The 21,485-nt window shown below is 51.0% G+C and overlaps 1 protein-coding gene across 1 annotated transcript in view; it reads right to left on the reverse strand.

The window, feature by feature from the left end:
* Nucleotides 1-21,485, reverse strand: part of LOC135529188 (DNA annealing helicase and endonuclease ZRANB3-like) — a 37,120-nt gene that overhangs the window by 11,836 nt on the left and 3,799 nt on the right. Inside the window, exons 2-4 of the mRNA XM_064958049.1 lie at nt 14,925-15,040; nt 13,412-13,513; nt 9,482-9,624 (exon numbers count right to left, since the gene is read on the reverse strand). Of these exons, the coding sequence (XP_064814121.1) occupies nt 9,482-9,624; nt 13,412-13,513; nt 14,925-14,975 (296 nt within the window). The 5' untranslated portion in view covers nt 14,976-15,040. The remainder of the gene's footprint in view (nt 1-9,481; nt 9,625-13,411; nt 13,514-14,924; nt 15,041-21,485) is intronic.

Genomic DNA, 21,485 nt, shown 5'->3' on the forward strand with positions numbered 1-21,485 from the left:
GATGGAGGGAGGAAGAGTATGGTTAGGAACCTGGATGGAGGGAGGGAGAGTATGGTTAGGTACCTGGATGGAGGGAGGAAGAGTATGGTTAGATACCTGGATGGAGGGAGGAAGAGTATGGTTAGGTACCTGGATGGAGGGAGGAAGAGTATGGTTAGATACCTGGATGGAGGGAGGAAGAGTATGGTTAGATACCTGGATGGAGGGAGGAAGAGTATGGTTAGGTACCTGGATGGAGGAAGGAAGAGTATGGTTAGGTACCTGGATGGAGGGAGGAAGAGTATGGTTAGGTACCTGGATGGAGGGAGGAAGAGTATGGTTAGGTACCTGGATGGAGGGAGGAAGAGTATGGTTAGGTACCTGGATGGAGGGAGGAAGAGTATGGTTAGGTACCTGGATGGAGGGAGGAAGAGTATGGTTAGGTACCTGGATGGAGGGAGGAAGAGTATGGTTAGATACCTGGATGGAGGGAGGAAGAGTATGGTTAGGTACCTGGATGGAGGGAGGAAGAGTATGGTTAGGTACCTGGATGGAGGGAGGAAGAGTATGGTTAGGTACCTGGATGGAGGGAGGAAGAGTATGGTTAGGTACCTGGATGGAGGGAGGAAGAGTATGGTTAGGTACCTGGATGGAGGGAGGAAGAGTATGGTTAGGTACCTGGATGGAGGGAGGAAGAGTATGGTTAGATACCTGGATGGAGGAAGAGTATGGTTAGGTACCTGGATGGAGGGAGGGAGAGTATGGTTAGGTACCTGGATGGAGGGAGGAAGAGTATGGTTAGATACCTGGATGGAGGGAGGAAGAGTATGGTTAGGTACCTGGATGGAGGGAGGGAGAGTATGGTTAGGTACCTGGATGGAGGGAGGAAGAGTATGGTTAGATACCTGGATGGAGGGAGGAAGAGTATGGTTAGGTACCTGGATGGAGGGAGGAAGAGTATGGTTAGATACCTGGATGGAGGGAGGAAGAGTATGGTTAGGTACCTGGATGGAGGGAGGGAGAGTATGGTTAGGTACCTGGATGGAGGGAGGAAGAGTATGGTTAGGTACCTGGATGGAGGGAGGGAGAGTATGGTTAGATACCTGGATGGAGGGAGGGAGAGTATGGTTAGATACCTGGATGGAGGGAGGGAGAGTATGGTTAGACACCTGGATGGAGGGAGGAAGAGTATGGTTAGGTACCTGGATGGAGGGAGGGAGAGTATGGTTAGGTACCTGGATGGAGGGAGGAAGAGTATGGTTAGATACCTGGATGGAGGGAGGGAGAGTATGGTTAGATACCTGGATGGAGGGAGGAAGAGTATGGTTAGGTACCTGGATGGAGGGAGGGAGAGTATGGTTAGATACCTGGATGGAGGGAGGGAGAGTATGGTTAGGTACCTGGATGGAGGGAGGAAGAGTATGGTTAGATACCTGGATGGAGGGAGGAAGAGTATGGTTAGGTACCTGGATGGAGGGAGGAAGAGTATGGTTAGGTACCTGGATGGAGGGAGGAAGAGTATGGTTAGGTACCTGGATGGAGGGAGGAAGAGTATGGTTAGGTACCTGGATGGAGGGAGGGAGAGTATGGTTAGATACCTGGATGGAGGGAGGAAGAGTATGGTTAGATACCTGGATGGAGGGAGGAAGAGTATGGTTAGGTACCTGGATGGAGGGAGGAAGAGTATGGTTAGGTACCTGGATGGAGGGAGGAAGAGTATGGTTAGGTACCTGGATGGAGGGAGGAAGAGTATGGTTAGGTACCTGGATGGAGGGAGGAAGAGTATGGTTAGGTACCTGGATGGAGGGAGGAAGAGTATGGTTAGGTACCTGGATGGAGGGAGGAAGAGTATGGTTAGGTACCTGGATGGAGGGAAGAAGAGTATGGTTAGGTACCTGGATGGAGGGAGGAAGAGTATGGTTAGATACCTGGATGGAGGGAGGGAGAGTATGTTAGATACCTGGATGGAGGGAGGGAGAGTATGGTTAGATACCTGGAAGGAGGGAGGAAGAGTATGGTTAGATACCTGGATGGAGGGAGGGAGAGTATGGTTAGGTACCTGGATGGAGGGAGGGAGAGTATGGTTAGGTACCTGGATGGAGGGAGGAAGAGTATGGTTAGATACCTGGATGGAGGGAGGAAGAGTATGGTTAGGTACCTGGATGGAGGGAGGAAGAGTATGGTTAGGTACCTGGATGGAGGGAGGAAGAGTATGGTTCGATACCTGGATGGAGGGAGGAAGAGTATGGTTAGGTACCTGGATGGAGGGAGGAAGAGTATGGTTAGATACCTGGATGGAGGGAGGAAGAGTATGGTTAGATACCTGGATGGAGGGAGGAAGAGTATGGTTAGGTACCTGGATGGAGGGAGGAAGAGTATGGTTCGATACCTGGATGGAGGGAGGAAGAGTATGGTTCGGTACCTGGATGGAGGGAGGAAGAGTATGGTTAGGCACCTGGATGGAGGGAGGAAGAGTATGGTTAGGCACCTGGATGGAGGGAGGAAGAGTATGGTTAGGTACCTGGATGGAGGGAGGAAGAGTATGGTTAGGTACCTGGATGGAGGGAGGAAGAGTATGGTTAGATACCTGGATGGAGGGAGGAAGAGTATGGTTAGATACCTGGATGGAGGGAGGAAGAATATGGTTAGGTACCTGGATGGAGGGAGGAAGAGTATGGTTAGGTACCTGGATGGAGGGAGGAAGAGTATGGTTCGATACCTGGATGGAGGGAGGAAGAGTATGGTTCGGTACCTGGATGGAGGGAGGAAGAGTATGGTTCGGCACCTGGATGGAGGGAGGAAGAGTATGGTTAGGCACCTGGATGGAGGGAGGAAGAGTATGGTTAGGCACCTGGATGGAGGGAGGAAGAGTATGATTAGGTACCTGGATGGAGGGAGGAAGAGTATGGTTAGGTACCTGGATGGAGGGAGGAAGAGTATGGTTAGATACCTGGATGGAGGGAGGAAGAATATGGTTAGGTACCTGGATGGAGGGAGGAAGAGTATGGTTAGGTACCTGGATGGAGGGAGGAAGAGTATGGTTAGATACCTGGATGGAGGGAGGAAGAGTATGGTTAGGTAACTGGATGGAGGGAGGAAGAGTATGGTTAGGTACCTGGATGGAGGGAGGGAGAGTATGGTTAGGTACCTGGATGGAGGGAGGAAGAGTATGGTTAGATACCTGGATGGAGGGAGGAGAGTATGGTTAGATACCTGGATGGAGGGAGGAAGAGTATGGTTAGGTAACTGGATGGAGGGAGGGAGAGTATGGTTAGATACCTGGATGGAGGGAGGGAGAGTATGGTTAGGTACCTGGATGGAGGGAGGAGAGTATGGTTAGGTACCTGGATGGAGGGAGGAAGAGTATGGTTAGGTACCTGGATGGAGGGAGGAAGAGTATGGTTAGGTACCTGGATGGAGGGAGGAAGAGTATGGTTAGATACCTGGATGGAGGGAGGAAGAGTATGGTTAGATACCTGGATGGAGGGAGGAAGAGTATGGTTAGGTACCTGGATGGAGGGAGAAAGAGTATGGTTAGGTACCTGGATGGAGGGAGGAAGAGTATGGTTAGGTACCTGGATGGAGGGAGGAAGAGTATGGTTAGATACCTGGATGGAGGGAGGAAGAGTATGGTTAGGTACCTGGATGGAGGGAGGAAGAGTATGGTTAGATACCTGGATGGAGGGAGGAAGAGTATGGTTAGATACCTGGATGGAGGGAGGAAGAGTATGGTTAGGTACCTGGATGGAGGGAGGAAGAGTATGGTTAGGTACCTGGATGGAGGGAGGAAGAGTATGGTTAGGTACCTGGATGGAGGGAGGAAGAGTATGGTTAGGTACCTGGATGGAGGGAGGAAGAGTATGGTTAGGTACCTGGATGGAGGGAGGAAGAGTATGGTTAGGTACCTGGATGGAGGGAGGAAGAGTATGGTTAGGTACCTGGATGGAGGGAAGAAGAGTATGGTTAGGTACCTGGATGGAGGGAGGAAGAGTATGGTTAGATACCTGGATGGAGGGAGGGAGAGTATGGTTAGATACCTGGATGGAGGGAGGGAGAGTATGGTTAGATACCTGGATGGAGGGAGAAAGAGTATGGTTAGATATCTGGATGGAGGGAGGAAGAGTATGGTTAGATACCTGGAGGGAGGGAGGAAGAGTATGGTTAGATACCTGGATGGAGGGAGGAAGAGTATGGTTAGATACCTGGATGGAGGGAGGAAGAGTATGGTTAGATACCTGGATGGAGGGAGGAAGAGTATGGTTAGGTACCTGGATGGAGGGAGGGAGAGTATGGTTAGGTACCTGGATGGAGGGAGGAAGAGTATGGTTAGGTACCTGGATGGAGGGAGGAAGAGTATGGTTAGATACCTGGATGGAGGGAGGAAGAATATGGTTAGGTACCTGGATGGAGGGAGGAAGAGTATGGTTAGGTACCTGGATGGAGGGAGGAAGAGTATGGTTAGATACCTGGATGGAGGGAGGAAGAGTATGGTTAGGTAACTGGATGGAGGGAGGAAGAGTATGGTTAGGTACCTGGATGGAGGGAGGGAGAGTATGGTTAGGTACCTGGATGGAGGGAGGAAGAGTATGGTTAGATACCTGGATGGAGGGAGGGAGAGTATGGTTAGATACCTGGATGGAGGGAGGAAGAGTATGGTTAGGTAACTGGATGGAGGGAGGGAGAGTATGGTTAGATACCTGGATGGAGGGAGGGAGAGTATGGTTAGGTACCTGGATGGAGGGAGGGAGAGTATGGTTAGGTACCTGGATGGAGGGAGGAAGAGTATGGTTAGGTACCTGGATGGAGGGAGGAAGAGTATGGTTAGGTACCTGGATGGAGGGAGGAAGAGTATGGTTAGATACCTGGATGGAGGGAGGAAGAGTATGGTTAGATACCTGGATGGAGGGAGGAAGAGTATGGTTAGGTACCTGGATGGAGGGAGAAAGAGTATGGTTAGGTACCTGGATGGAGGGAGGAAGAGTATGGTTAGGTACCTGGATGGAGGGAGGGAGAGTATGGTTAGGTACCTGGATGGAGGGAGGAAGAGTATGGTTAGATACCTGGATGGAGGGAGGGAGAGTATGGTTAGATACCTGGATGGAGGGAGGAAGAGTATGGTTAGGTAACTGGATGGAGGGAGGGAGAGTATGGTTAGATACCTGGATGGAGGGAGGGAGAGTATGGTTAGGTACCTGGATGGAGGGAGGAGAGTATGGTTAGGTACCTGGATGGAGGGAGGAAGAGTATGGTTAGGTACCTGGATGGAGGGAGGAAGAGTATGGTTAGGTACCTGGATGGAGGGAGGAAGAGTATGGTTAGATACCTGGATGGAGGGAGGAAGAGTATGGTTAGATACCTGGATGGAGGGAGGAAGAGTATGGTTAGGTACCTGGATGGAGGGAGAAAGAGTATGGTTAGGTACCTGGATGGAGGGAGGAAGAGTATGGTTAGGTACCTGGATGGAGGGAGGAAGAGTATGGTTAGATACCTGGATGGAGGGAGGAAGAGTATGGTTAGGTACCTGGATGGAGGGAGGAAGAGTATGGTTAGATAATACCTGGATGGAGGGAGGAAGAGTATGGTTAGGTACCTGGATGGAGGGAGGAAGAGTATGGTTAGGTACCTGGATGGAGGGAGGAAGAGTATGGTTAGATACCTGGATGGAGGGAGGAAGAGTATGGTTAGATACCTGGATGGAGGGAGGAAGAGTATGGTTAGGTACCTGGATGGAGGGAGGAAGAGTATGGTTAGGTACCTGGATGGAGGGAGGAAGAGTATGGTTAGGTACCTGGATGGAGGGAGGAAGAGTATGGTTAGGTACCTGGATGGAGGGAGGAAGAGTATGGTTAGGTACCTGGATGGAGGGAGGAAGAGTATGGTTAGGTACCTGGATGGAGGGAGGAAGAGTATGGTTAGGTACCTGGATGGAGGGAAGAAGAGTATGGTTAGGTACCTGGATGGAGGGAGGAAGAGTATGGTTAGATACCTGGATGGAGGGAGGGAGAGTATGGTTAGATACCTGGATGGAGGGAGGGAGAGTATGGTTATACCTGGTGGGAGGGAGAAAGAGTAGATATCTGGATGGAGGGAGGAAGAGTATGGTTAGATACCTGGATGGAGGGAGGAAGAGTATGGTTAGATACCTGGATGGAGGGAGGAAGAGTATGGTTAGATACCTGGATGGAGGGAGGAAGAGTATGGTTAGATACCTGGATGGAGGGAGGAAGAGTATGGTTAGGTACCTGGATGGAGGGAGGAGAGTATGGTTAGGTACCTGGATGGAGGGAGGAAGAGTATGGTTAGGTACCTGGATGGAGGGAGGAAGAGTATGGTTAGATACCTGGATGGAGGGAGGGAGAGTATGGTTAGGTACCTGGATGGAGGGAGGGAGAGTATGGTTAGGTACCTGGATGGAGGGAGGGAGAGTATGGTTAGGTACCTGGGATGAGGGAGGGAGAGTATGGTTAGGTACCTGGATGGAGGGAGGAAGAGTATGGTTAGATACCTGGATGGAGGGAGGAAGAGTATGGTTAGATACCTGGATGGAGGGAGGAAGAGTATGGTTAGGTACCTGGATGGAGGGAGGAAGAGTATGGTTAGGTACCTGGATGGAGGGAGGAAGAGTATGGTTCGATACCTGGATGGAGGAAGAGTATGGTTAGGTACCTGGATGGAGGGAGGAAGAGTATGGTTAGATACCTGGATGGAGGGAGGAAGAGTATGGTTAGATACCTGGATGGAGGGAGGAAGAGTATGGTTAGGTACCTGGATGGAGGGAGGAAGAGTATGGTTCGGTACCTGGATGGAGGGAGGAAGAGTATGGTTCGGTACCTGGATGGAGGGAGGAAGAGTATGGTTAGGTACCTGGATGGAGGGAGGAAGAGTATGGTTAGATACCTGGATGGAGGGAGGAAGAGTATGGTTAGATACCTGGATGGAGGGAGGAAGAATATGGTTAGGTACCTGGATGGAGGGAGGAAGAGTATGGTTAGGTACCTGGATGGAGGGAGGAAGAGTATGGTTAGATACCTGGATGGAGGGAGGAAGAGTATGGTTAGGTAACTGGATGGAGGGAGGAAGAGTATGGTTAGGTACCTGGATGGAGGGAGGGAGAGTATGGTTAGGTACCTGGATGGAGGGAGGAAGAGTATGGTTAGATACCTGGATGGAGGGAGGGAGAGTATGGTTAGATACCTGGATGGAGGGAGGAAGAGTATGGTTAGGTAACTGGATGGAGGGAGGGAGAGTATGGTTAGATACCTGGATGGAGGGAGGGAGAGGTTAGGTACCTGGATGGAGGGAGGGAGAGTTGGTTAGGTACCTGGATGGAGGGAGGAAGAGTATGGTTAGGTACCTGGATGGAGGGAGGAAGAGTATGGTTAGGTACCTGGATGGAGGGAGGAAGAGTATGGTTAGGTACCTGGATGGAGGGAGGAAGAGTATGGTTAGATACCTGGATGGAGGGAGGAAGAGTATGGTTAGGTACCTGGATGGAGGGAGGAAGAGTATGGTTAGGTACCTGGATGGAGGGAGGAAGAGTATGGTTAGGTACCTGGATGGAGGGAGGAAGAGTATGGTTAGGTACCTGGATGGAGGGAGGAAGAGTATGGTTAGGTACCTGGATGGAGGGAGGAAGAGTATGGTTAGGTACCTGGATGGAGGGAGGAAGAGTATGGTTAGGTACCTGGATGGAGGGAGGAAGAGTATGGTTAGGTACCTGGATGGAGGGAGGAAGAGTATGGTTAGATACCTGGATGGAGGGAGGAAGAGTATGGTTAGATACCTGGATGGAGGGAGGAAGAGTATGGTTAGATACCTGGATGGAGGGAGGAAGAGTATGGTTAGATACCTGGATGGTAGGAGGAAGAGTATGGTTAGGTACCTGGATGGAGGGAGGAAGAGTATGGTTAGATACCTGGATGGAGGGAGGAAGAGTATGGTTAGGTACCTGGATGGAGGGGTTAGATACCTGGATGGAGGGAGGAAGAGTATGGTTAGATACCTGGATGGAGGGAGGAAGAGTATGGTTAGGTACCTGGATGGAGGGAGGAAGAGTATGGTTAGGTACCTGGATGGAGGGAGGAAGAGTATGGTTAGATACCTGGATGGAGGGAGGAAGAGTATGGTTAGGTACCTGAATGGAGGGATGGGGGAGGAGAGTGGGAGTTTGGTTAGGATGGAGGGAGACAGGCAGGGAGGGAGGAGGAAGTTACCTGGGGGGAGGAAGGATGAGAAGGAGGAGGAAGAGTAAGGTCAGATAGCTGGATGAGGAGAGGAAGGGGACACATCAAAGAGGAGGAATCTTGAAGAAAGGAGGAGGAGGAGGAGGAAGAGTAAGGTCAGATAGCTGGATGAGCTGGATGAGGAGAGGAAGGAGACACATCAAAGAGGAGGAATCTTGAAGAAAGGAGGAGGAGGAAGAAGAGAGGAAGGGGCAGATTTGCATGAAAGAAAGAAGGGGTGAGGGGACTGTTGGGCTTCAAACAGCCCAGTGTAGAGAGGCTGGATGAAAGGACATGAAAGCCAGGTCCAGCTGACAGTAGTACTGAGAGGTGTTGGGCGGAGGGGTGTGTGTGTGTGTGTGTGTGTGTGTGTGTGTGTGTGTGTGTCTAAAAGGCTAAACTGATCCTATATCAGCAGCACTCCTACTCTGAGTCCCTTCGTGAAGACGGCCCTGATCCTTCAGGACAACCCAGCACAGCACTACAGCAGAGTCTAACTAACCTCAGGATAATCACCTTCCCACCCATCTCCTTACTACAGGATAATCCCCTTCCCATCCATCTCCTTACTACAGGATAATCACCTTCCCATCCATCTCCTTACTACAGGATAATCACCTTCCCATCCATCTCCTTACTACAGGATAATCACCTTCCCATCCATCTCCCTACTACAGGATAATCCCCTTCCCATCCATCTCCCTACTACAGGATAATCACCTTCCCATCCATCTCCTTACTACAGGATAATCACCTTCCCATCCATCTCCCTACTACAGGATAATCACCTTCCCATCCATCTCCCTACTACAGGATAATCCCCTTCCCATCCATCTCCCTACTACAGGATAATCACCTTCCCATCCATCTCCCTACTACAGGATAATCACCTTCCCATCCATCTCCTTACTACAGGATAATCCCCTTCCCATCCATCTTCTTACTCCTGTATTGTATTAGCTCAGTTACAGTGTGAATCTCTACCTCTGTAGGAACCAGGGTTCCCAGGTGGACTTGGTTTCTACCATACTTTCTCAGCATGAAGTCTTAAACCAACATATCATCTCTGGAAATCAGCTTGATGTGCAGTCAACGGGGCAAACCTTGATTAGCGAATAAATCCCACATTCGGTCAAACGCTTTCCTCCTACGTCCACTGTGATTGGCTCTTGAGACACCCACCCCCACATGAACCAGGATGAATCTGTGATTAACTGAAGCCGTCTGGGCACCAACACAGCAGGATGGAGACATAGGACAGGTTCAACCCCCCCACCTACCTCTTGGTGCTGCTGTGTTTGCGCTGGGTGCTGGTCAGTTGGTCCAGGACCAGGACTGGGCTGCAGAACAGGACACCACTGCGGCGGATCAGTCTCTGCTTCATGGCTGTCAGAGTGCTCCACTGCTGGACAAACCTCAGTACCTGGCCCGCACAGAGGGAGTCACGACACCGCTTTACACCTCAGTGCCTGACCCACACAGAGGGAGTCATGACACCGCTTTAAACCTCAGTACCTGGCCCACACAGAGGGAGTCACGACACCGCTTTAAACCTCAGTGCCTGACCCACACAGAGGGAGTCACGACACCGCTTTAAACCTCAGTACCTGGCCCACACAGAGGGAGTCACGACACCGCTTTACACCTCAGTGCCTGACTCACACAGAGGGAGTCACGACACCGCTTTAAACCTCAGTGCCTGACCCACACAGAGGGAGTCACGACACCGCTTTAAACCTCAGTGCCTGGCCCACACAGAGGGAGTCACGACACCGCTTTAAACCTCAGTACCTGGCCCACACAGAGAGAGTCACAACACCGCTTTACACCTCAGTGCCTGACCCACACAGAGGGAGTCACGACACCGCTTTAAACCTCAGTGCCTGACCCACACAGAGTCACATCAACACCGCTTTAAACCTCAGTACCTGGCCCGCACAGAGAGAGTCACGACACCGCTTTAAACCTCAGTGCCTGACCCACACAGAGAGAGTCACAACACCGCTTTAAACCTCAGTGCCTGGCCCACACAGAGAGAGTCACAACACCGCTTTAAACCTCAGTGCCTGGCCCACACAGAGAGAGTCACAACCCCGCTTTAAACCTCAGTGCCTGGCCCACACAGAGAGAGTCACGACACCGCTTTAAACCTCAGTGCCTGACTCACACAGAGTCACATCAACACCGCTTTAAACCTCAGTACCTGGCCCACACAGAGAGAGTCACGACACCGCTTTACACCTCAGTGCCTGACCCACACAGTCACATCAACACCACTTTAAACCTCAATATCTGGCCCACACAGAGGGAGTCACGACACCGCTTTAAACCTCAATATCTGGCCCACACAGAGAGTCACAACACCGCTTTAAACCTCAATATCTGGCCCACACAGAGAGAGTCACGACACCGCTTTAAACCTCAATATCTGGCCCACACAGAGAGAGTCACGACACCGCTTTAAACCTCAGTGCCTGACCCACACAGAGAGAGTCACAACACCGCTTTAAACCTCAGTACCTGGCCCACACAGAGAGAGTCACAACACCGCTTTAAACCTCAGTGCCTGGCCCACACAGAGAGAGTCACAACACCACTTTAAACCTCAGTGCCTGACCCACACAGAGTCACATCAACACCACTTTAAACCTCAGTGCCTGACCCACACAGATAGTCACTTCAACACCACTTTAAACCTCAGTGCCTGACCCACACAGAGTCACATCAACACCACTTTAAACCTCAGTGCCTGACCCACACATAGTCACATCAACACCACTTTAAACCTCAGTGCCTGACCCACACAGTCACATCAACACCACTTTAAACCCCAGTACCTGACCCACACAGATAGAGTCACAACACTGCTTTAAACCTCAGTGCCTGACCCACACAGATAGTCACTTCAACACCACTTTAAACCTCAGTGCCTGACCCACACAGATAGTCACATCAACACCACTTTAAACCTCAGTGCCTGACCCACACAGAGTCACATCAACACCACTTTAAACCTCAGTACCTGACCCACACAGATTGTTTGACTGCTTCAAAGTGACTAAGACACAATCTGTAATTAATTTTACAGCCAAACGGCAGCCACATTAAATGAAATGACCATTGAACAGTGCCTTTAAATGACTGAGCCTTTAAATGAAGGTGCCTTTAAATTAACATGCCTTTAAATAAATGACTGTGCCTTTAAAAATGTCTACCTCTAGGTGACAGCATCCCTGTAGTGACTACAGTGATGCCTACCTCTAGATGACAGCTTCCCTGTAGTGACTACAGTGATGTCTACCTCTAGGTGACAGCTTCCCTGTAGTGACTACAGTGATGTCTACCTCTAGGTGACAGCTTCCCTCCTGTGACTAGACTACAGTGATGTCTACCTCTAGGTGACAGCTTCCCTCCTGTGACTAGACTACAGTGTTGTCTACCTCTAGGTGACAGCTTCCCTCCTTTGACTAGACTCCAGTGTTGTCTACCTCTAGGTGACAGCTTCCCTGTAGTGACTACAGTGATGTCTACCTCTAGGTGACAGCTTCCCTCCTGTGACTACAGTGATGTCTACCTCTAGGTGACAGCTTCCCTCCTGTGACTACAGTGATGTCTACCACTAGGTGACAGCTTCCCTCCTGTGACTACAGTGATGTCTACCACTAGGTGACAGCTTCCCTCCTGCGACTTCAGTGTTGTCTACCTCTAGGTGACAGCTTCCCTCCTGCGACTACAGTGATGTCTACCTCTAGGTGACAGCTTCCCTCCTGTGACTACAGTGATGTCTACCTCTAGGTGACAGCTTCCCTCCTGTGACTACAGTGATGTCTACCTCTAGGTGACAGCTTCCCTCCTGTGACTACAGTGATGTCTACCACTAGGTGACAGCTTCCCTCCTGTGACTTCAGTGTTGTCTACCTCTAGGTGACAGCTTCCCTCCTGCGACTACATTGATGTCTACCTCTAGGTGACAGCTTCCCTCCTGTGACTACAGTGATGTCTACCTCTAGGTGACAGCTTCCCTCCTGTGACTACAGTGATGTCTACCTCTAGGTGACAGCTTCCCTCCTGTGACTACAGTGATGTCTACCACTAGGTGACAGCTTCCCTCCTGTGACTTCAGTGTTGTCTACCTCTAGGTGACAGCTTCCCTCCTGCGACTACAGTGATGTCTACCTCTAGGTGACAGCTTCCCTCCTGTGACTTCAGTGTTGTCTACCTCTAGGTGACAGCTTCCCTCCTGTGACTTCAGTGTTGTCTACCTCTAGGTGACAGCTTCCTCCTGTGACTACAGTGATGTCTACCACTAGGTGACAGCTTCCCTCCTGTGACTTCAGTGTTGTCTACCTCTAGGTGACAGCTTCCCTCCTGCGACTACAGTGATGTCTACCTCTAGGTGACAGCTTCCCTCCTGTGACTTCAGTGTTGTCTACCTCTAGGTGACAGCTTCCCTCCTGCGACTACAGTGATGTCTACCTCTAGGTGACAGCTTCCCTCCTGTGACTTCAGTGTTGTCTACCTCTAGGTGACAGCTTCCCTCCTGTGACTTCAGTGTTGTCTACCTCTAGGTGACAGCTTCCCTCCTGTGACTACAGTGATGTCTACCACTAGGTGACAGCTTCCCTCCTGTGACTTCAGTGTTGTCTACCTCTAGGTGACAGCTTCCCTCCTGCGACTACAGTGATGTCTACCTCTAGGTGACAGCTTCCCTCCTGTGACTTCAGTGTTGTCTACCTCTAGGTGACAGCTTCCCTCCTGCGACTACAGTGATGTCTACCTCTAGGTGACAGCTTCCCTCCTGTGACTACAGTGATGTCTACCTCTAGGTGACAGCTTCCCTCCTGTGACTACAGTGATGCCTACCTCTAGGTGACAGCTTCCCTCCTGTGACTAGACTACAGTGATGTCTACCTCTAGGTGACAGCCTCCCTCCTGTGACTAGACTACAGTGTTGTCTACCTCTAGGTGACAGCTTCCCTCCTGTGACTACAGTGATGTCTACCTCTAGGTGACAGCTTCCCTCCTGTGACTACAGTGATGCCTACCTCTAGGTGACAGCTTCCCTCCTGTGACTAGACTACAGTGATGTCTACCTCTAGGTGACAGCCTCCCTCCTGTGACTAGACTACAGTGTTGTCTACCTCTAGGTGACAGCTTCCCTCCTGTGACTAGACTCCAGTGTTGTCTCTGTGCGGGTCAAACAAACCGACCTGTGTCCTGTTCTCTCTGCGTCTGAAGGCTTCAGGCAGGTCCTCCCAGCTGTCCAGTTTAATGTCCAGAGGAATGAAATTCCAGTGCAGTGGACTGTCCTCCTGACGAAGGGAGAGACACAGAGGATAAGACACATTCACACACTTCAGCTGGGCATTGCAACCAGTTTAAAAAAAATAGATTTGTAAGCCAATTCCTCATACGTAATACTTTACATTTCACCCAGATTGACAAATCTGATCCCATTTTCATTTTGCAGTTGATTAAATCAATTTCTGAATAATGTGAGTGGCCTAGGATGAATCAAATCGGACATGATTTAAAAGGGTAAACCACGTCTGATTTATGCCTTAAAAGGGTATTGTTATGTTGAAGAAGGTAGATAGATGCTTATCCTTTGATGGTACATAAGAGATCTGTCACAGAAAGTATTACATTTACATTTCAATTGGTCACTCATATCAAAGACATATTGGACTACAGGTATTAAAGAGGGGAAATGAAGGAGTAGGAGAGAGGAGGAAGTGGAGAGAGGGGAAGGAGGAGGAAGAGGAGAGAGGGGAAGGAGGAGGAAGAGGAGAGAGGGGAAGGAGGAGGAGGGAGGAGGAAGAGGAGAGAGGGGAAGGAGGAGGAAGAGGAGAGAGGGGAAGGAGGAGGAGGGAGGAGGAAGAGGAGAGAGGGGAAGGAGGAGGAAGAAGAGAGAGGGGAAGGAGGACGAAGAGGAGAGGGGAAGGAGGAGGAGGGAGGAGGAAGAGGAGAAGTAAGAGGAGGATGAGAGGGGAAGGAGGAGAGAGGGGAAGATGGAGGCGAGAGGCAGAAGAGGAGGCGAGAGGGGACGAGGAGGCGAGAGGGGAAGAGGAGGCGAGAGGGGAAGAGGAGGCGAGAGGGGAAGAGGAGGCGAGAGGGGAAGAGGAGGCGAGAGGGGACGAGGAGGCGAGAGGGGAAGAGGAGGCGAGGGGGAAGAGGAGGCGAGAGGGGAAGAGGAGGCGAGAGGGGAAGAGGAGGCGAGAGGGGAAGAGGAGGCGAGAGAGGAAGAGGAGGCGAGAGGGGACTAGGAGGCTAGAGGGGAAAAGGAGGCGAGAGGGGACGAGGAGGCTAGAGGGGAAGAGGAGGCGAGAGGGGACGAGGAGGCTAGAGGGGACAAGGAGGCGAGAGGGGACAAGGAGGCTAGAGGGGACAAGGAGGCTAGAGGGGACGAGGAGGCTAGAGGGGACGAGGAGGCTAGAGGGGACGAGGAGGCTAGAGGGGATGAGGAGACGAGAGGGGACTAGGAGGCTAGAGGGGAAGAGGAGGCTAGAGGGGACGAGGAGACGAGAGGGGACTAGGAGGCTAGAGGGGAAGAGGAGGCGAGAGGGGACTAGGAGGCTAGAGGGGAAGAGGAGGCGAGAGGGGACTAGGAGGCTAGAGGGGAAGAGGAGGCTAGAGGGGACTAGGAGGCTAGAGGGGAAGAGGAGGCGAGAGGGGAAGAGGAAGGAGGAGTGTTGAGTACAGAGTAGCAGCATCGTCATGTACCTGGGAGTAAAGGTAGATACGCTCAGTGTTCCTGCTGGCGCAGAACTTCATGTTGGGGTACAGGGGGAGACTGGCCGTAGCATCACCATCAGGACTAAATACACTGTCTGTCTGGGCTGCAGGGAGGGAGAGGAGAAAGGTCACTACGGTCGAGGGGTGAGGCTCCCTAATGATGGCAATGCCTGCAAGAAAGGTCAACTGGTGGAAATCACACTCCATAATACATCTAGGAGGGACAGCCACAGTACACAGCAGCTTTAGATAGAACAGACAGGATATCTATCTAGGTGGAAGACAGCAGCTTTAGATAGAACAGACAGGATATCTATCTAGGTGACGACAGCAGCTTTAGATAGAACAGACAGGATATCTATCTAGGTGGAAGACAGCAGCTTTAGATAGAACAGACAGGATATCTATCTAGGTGGAAGACAGCAGATTTAGATAGAACAGACAGGATATCTATATAAGTGGAAGACAGCAGCTTTAGATAGAACAGACAGGATATCTATATAAGTGGATGACAGCAGCTTTAGATAGAACAGACAGGATATCTATCTAGGTGGAAGACAGCAGCTTTAGATAGAACAGACAGGATATCTATCTAGGTGGAAGACAGCAGATTTAGATAGAACAGACAGGATATCTATCTAGGTGGAAGACAGCAGCTTTAGATAGAACAGACAGGATATCTATCTAGGTGGAAGACAGCAGATTTAGATAGAACAGACAGGATATCTATCTAGGTGGATGACAGCAGCTTCAGATAGAACAGACAGGATATCTATCTAGGTGGATGACAGCAGCTTCAGATAGAACAGACAGGATATCTATCTAGGTGGATGACAGCAGCTTCAGATAGAACAGACAGGATATCTATCTAGGTGGAAGACAGCAGCTTCAGATAGAACAGACAGGATATCTATCTAGGTGGAAGACAGCAGCTTTAGTTAGAACAGACAGGATATCTATCTAGGTGGAAGACAGCAGCTTTAGATAGAACAGACAGGATATCTATGCCTCTCTGTCGTCTAGAATCCAATGCCTCTCTGTCGTCTAGAATCCAATGCCTCTCTGTCGTCTAGAATCCAATGCCTCTCTGTGGTCTAGAATCCAATGCCTCTCTGTCGTCTAGAATCCAATGCCTCTCTGTCGTCTAGAATCCAATGCCTCTCTGTGGTCTAGAATCCAATGCCTCTCTGTGGTCTAGAATCCTCTCCCTCTCTCGATGGGAAACGTGTTAACATTGTCAAAGCAAGTGAAGTAGATAATAATCAAAAAGTTAAATAAAACAATAAAAATGAGCAGTAAACATTTCTGTCATGTCTTGTTATGTCTGTTCCTGTCCTTTCTCTTCATTCTCTCTCTCTGCTGGTCTTTTTAGGTTACCTTCTCTGTCTCTCATTCCTCAGCTGTTCTACATCTGCCCTAACTAGCTCTTTCACTCTTCCCCACCTGTTCTCTCTTCCCCCTCTGATTAGGTCTCTATTTCTCTCTCTGTTCCTGCTACTTTCAGTGTCTGATTCTTGTTTGTGTTTTTTGATGCCAGAAGCAAGCTGTCGTCTCGTTTGCTTCCACCTTGTCCTGTCCTGTCGGAGTCTGCCTGGCAGGAGCATCCTGCACTATACTAACGTTCTTTTTGTTCCGCTGACAACATTGGAAGAGGATTTATGCCATTCCTGTATTTTCATTAAAGAACTCTGTTTTCTGTTAAAACCGCTTTTGGGTCTTCACTCAAGTTCATAACAGAAGAATCAGACCAAGAATGGACCCAGCGGCTCCGGACCCTTTTCACTCCGCCGTCGAGATCCAGGGAGCGATGCTAGGCAGACACGAGGAGGAATTGTCTGCTGCTCAACATGCCGTTGAGACCCTGGCCGTCCAAGTCTCCGACCTCACAAGACGGGTTCACCAACTCCACCTCGATCCACCGCCCACTTCCAGGGTTTCCGAGTCTCCGGAGCCCAGGATCAACAACCCGCCGTGTTACTCTGGGGAGCCCACTGAGTGCCGCTCATTCCTCACTCAGTGTGATGTGGTGTTCTCTCTCCAGCCCAACACTTACTCCAGGAGCGCAGCCCGCATCGCCTACGTCATTTCTCTCCTTACCGGACGGGCGCGTGAGTGGGGCACGGCAGTCTGGGAGGCGAGGGCTGAGTGTATTAACCAGTATCAGGACTTTAAGGAGGAGATGATACGGGTTTTTGACCGTTCTGTTTTTGGCGAGGAGGCTTCCAGGGCCCTGTCTTCCCTATGTCAGGGGAATAGATCCATAACGGATTATTCTATTGAGTTTCGCACTCTCGCTGCCTCTAGTGACTGGAACGAGCCGGCTTTGCTCGCTCGTTTTCTGGAGGGTCTCCACGTCGAGGTTAAGGATGAGATCCTCTCCCGGGAGGTTCCTTCCAGTCTGGACTCCTTAATAGCTCTCGCTATTCGCATAGAGCGACGGTTTGATCTTCGTCGCCGAGCTCGTGGAAAGGAGCTCACGTTCTCCGTTGCTCCCTCTCCACATCACTGCCACCTGCCGCATCACTGCCACCCTCCTCCGCCGGCTCGGATGCTGAGCCTATGCAGCTGGGGGGTATTCGCATCTCGGCCAAGGAGAGGGAACGGAGAATCACCAATCGCCTCTGTCTCTACTGCGGCTCCGCTGGTCATTTTGTCACCTCATGTCCAGTAAAAGCCAGAGCTCATCAGTAAGAGGAGGGCTACTGGTGAGCGCAACTACTCAGGCCTCTCCTTCTGGATCACGCACTACCTTTCCGGTCCATCTCCGCTGGCCCGGTTCATCTGCTTCCTGCAGTGCCTTGATAGACTCTGGGGCGGAGGGCTGTTTTATGGACGAGACCTGGGCTCGGGAACATGACATTCCTCTCAGACAGTTAGGGAGCCCAGGGCCTTGTTCGCTTTAGATGGTAGTTCTCTCCCCAAGATTCAGCGTGAGACGCTGCCTTTAACCCTCACTGTCTCTGGTAATCATAGCGAAACCATTTCTTTTTTAATTTTTCGTTCACCTTTTACACCTGTTGTTTTGGGTCATCCCTGGCTAGTGCGCCATAACCCTTCTATTAATTGGTCTAGTAATACTATCCTATCCTGGAATGTTTCTTGTCATGTGACCTGTTTAATGTCTGCTATCCCTCCTGTTTCCTCTGTCTCTTCTTCACAGGAGGAGCCTGGCGATTTGACAGGGGTGCCGGAGGAGTATCACGATCTGCGCACGGTGTTCAGTCGTTCCAAGGCCACTTCTCTCCCTCCACACCGGTCGTATGACTGTAGTATTGATCTCCTTCCGGGAACTACTCCCCCCGGGGTAGATTATACTCTCTGTCGGCTCCCGAACGTAAGGCTCTCGAGGATTATTTGTCGGTTTCGCTCGACGCCGGTACCATAGTCTCCTCCTCCTCCCCCGCCGGAGCGGGGTTTTTTTTTGTTCAGAAGAAGGACGGGTCCCTGCGCCCATGCGTGGATTATCGAGGGCTGAATGACATAACAGTTAAGAATCGTTATCCGCTTCCTCTTATGTCTTCAGCCTTCGAGATCCTGCAGGAGCCAGGTTTTTCACCAAATTGGACCTTCGTAACGCCTACCATCTCGTGCGCATCAGGGAGGGGACGAGTGGAAGACGGCGTTTAACACTCCGTTAGGGCACTTTGAATACCGGGTTCTTCCTTTCGGCCTCGTTAACGCTCCAGCTGTCTTTCAGGCACTAGTTAACGACGTCCTGAGAGACATGCTGAACATTTTTGTTTTCGTTTACATGGACGATATCCTGATTTTTTCACCGTCTCTCTCGATTCATGTTCAGCACGTGCGACGCGTCCTCCAGCGCCTTTTGGAGAACTGTCTTTATGTGAAGGCTGAGAAGTGCACTTTTCATGCCGCCTCTGTCCCTTTTCTCGGTTCCGTTATTTCCGCTGAGGGCATTAAGATGGATCCCGCTAAGGTCCAGGCTGTCATTGATTGGCCCGTTCCTAAGTCACGCGTCGAGCTGCAGCGCTTTCTGGGCTTCGCTAATTTCTACCGTCGTTTCATCCGTAATTTCGGTCAGGTGGCAGCTCCTCTCACAGCCCTTACTTCTGTTAAGACGTGCTTTAAGTGGTCCGTTTCCGCCCAGGAGCTTTTGATCTTCTTAAGAATCGTTTTACATCCGCACCTATTCTTGTTACACCTGACATCTCTAGACAGTTTGTTGTTGAGGTTGACGCGTCAGAGGTGGGCGTGGGAGCCATTCTTTCTCAGCGCTCTCTCTCTGACGGCAAGGTCCATCCTTGCGCGTTTTTCTCTCATCGCTTATCGCCGTCAGAACGTAACTATGATGTTGGTAATCGCGAACTGCTCGCCATCCGTTTAGCCCTAGGCGAATGGCGACAGTGGTTGGAGGGGGCGACCGTTCCTTTTGTCGTTTGGACTGACCATAGGAACCTTGAGTACATCCGTTCAGCCAAACGACTTAATGCGCGTCAGGCTCGTTGGGCTCTGTTTTTCGCTCGTTTCGAGTTTGTTATTTCTTATCGTCCGGGCTCAAAAAACACCAAACCTGATGCTTTATCTCGTCTCTTCAGTTCTTCTGAGGTCTCCACCGACCCCGAGGGGATTCTCCCTGACGGGCGTGTTGTCGGGTTGACTGTCTGGGGAATTGAGAGGCAGGTAAAGCAAGCACTCGCTCACACTCCGTCGCCGCGAGCTTGTCCTAGGAACCTTCTGTTCGTTCCCGTTCCTACTCGTCCGGCCGTTCTTCAGTGGGCCCACTCTGCCAAGTTAGCCGGCCACCCCGGCGTTCGGGGTACGCTCGCTTCCATTCGCCAGCGTTTCTGGTGGCCCACTCGGGAACGTGACGCGCGTCGATTTGTCGCCGCTTGTTCGGTCTGCGCGCAGACTAAATCTGGGAACTCTCCTCCTGCCGGCCGTCTCAGACCGCTTCCCATTCCCTCTCGACCGTGGTCTCACATCGCTTTAGATTTTATCACCGGACTGCCTTCATCAGCGGGGAAGACAGTTATTCTTACGGTTGTCGATAGATTCTCTAAGGCGGCTCATTTCATTCCTCTCGATAAGCTCCCTTCTGCTAAGGAGACGGCTCAGATCATTATCGAGAATGTTTTCCGAATTCATGGCCTTCCGTCTGACGTCGTTTCCGACAGAGGTCCGCAGTTCACGTCTCAATTTTGGAGGGAGTTTTGCCGTTTGATTGGGGCTTCCGTCAGTCTCGTCCGGCTTTCATCCCCAGTCTAACGGTCAAGCCGAACGGGCCAATCAGACTGTTGGTCGCATTTTACGCAGTCTTTCTTTTCGTAACCCTGCGTCTTGGTCAGAACAGCTCCCCTGGGCAGAGTACGCCCACAACTCGCTTCCCTCGTCTGCTACCGGTCTATCCCCTTTTCAGTGTAGCCTCGGGTACCAGCCTCCGCTGTTCTCATCTCAGCTCGCCGAGTCCTGCGTCCCCTCCGCTCAGGCTTTTGTCCAGCGTTGCGAGCGCACCTGGAAGGGGGTCAGGTCGGCACTTTGCCGTAATAGGGCGCAGACTGTGAGGGCCGCTAATAAGCGTAGGACCAAGAGTCCTAGATATTGTTGCGGTCAGAGAGTATGGCTCTCCACTCAGAACCTTCCCCTTAAGACAGCTTCTCGCAAGTTGGCCCCGCGGTTCATTGGTCCGTTCCGTATTTCCCAGGTCATTAATCCTGTCGCAGTGCGACTTCTTCTCCCAGCTATCTTCGTCGCGTTCACCCGGTCTTCCATGTCTCCTGTGTTAAGCCCGTTCTTCGCGCCCCCGCTCGTCCCTCCCCCCCCATCCTTGTCGAGGCGCACCCATCTACAGGGTTCGTAAGATTTTGGACATGCGCCCTCGGGGCCGTGGTCATCAGTACCTAGTGGATTGGGAGGGGTACGGTCCTGAGGAGAGGAGTTGGGTTCCCTCTCGGGACGTGCTGGACCGTTCGCTGATCGATGATTTCCTCCGTTGCCGCCAGGTTTCCTCCTCGAGTGCGCCAGGAGGCGCTCGGTGAGTGGGGGGGGTACTGTCATGTCTTGTTATGTCTGTTCCTGTCCTTTCTCTTCATTCTCTCTCTCTGCTGGTCTTTTTAGGTTACCTTCTCTGTCTCTCATTCCTCAGCTGTTCTACATCTGCCCTAACTAGCTCTTTCACTCTTCCCCACCTGTTCTCTCTTCCCCCTCTGATTAGGTCTCTATTTCTCTCTCTGTTCCTGCTACTTTCAGTGTCTGATTCTTGTTTGTGTTTTTTGATGCCAGAAGCAAGCTGTCGTCTCGTTTGCTTCCACCTTGTCCTGTCCTGTCGGAGTCTGCCTGGCAGGAGCATCCTGCACTATACTAACGTTCTTTTTGTTCCGCTGACAACATTGGAAGAGGATTTATGCCATTCCTGTATTTTCATTAAAGAACTCTGTTTTCTGTTAAAACCGCTTTTGGGTCTTCACTCAAGTTCATAACACATTTCACTCACAGAAGTTCCAAAATAATAAAGACATTTCAAATGTCATATTATGTTTATTTACAGTGTTATAATGATGTGGTAATGAAGACAGTGTTATAATGATGTGG

The sequence above is a fragment of the Oncorhynchus masou genome, unplaced genomic scaffold (genome assembly GCF_036934945.1).
Source record: "Oncorhynchus masou masou isolate Uvic2021 unplaced genomic scaffold, UVic_Omas_1.1 unplaced_scaffold_1112, whole genome shotgun sequence".
NCBI lineage: Eukaryota > Metazoa > Chordata > Actinopteri > Salmoniformes > Salmonidae > Oncorhynchus > Oncorhynchus masou.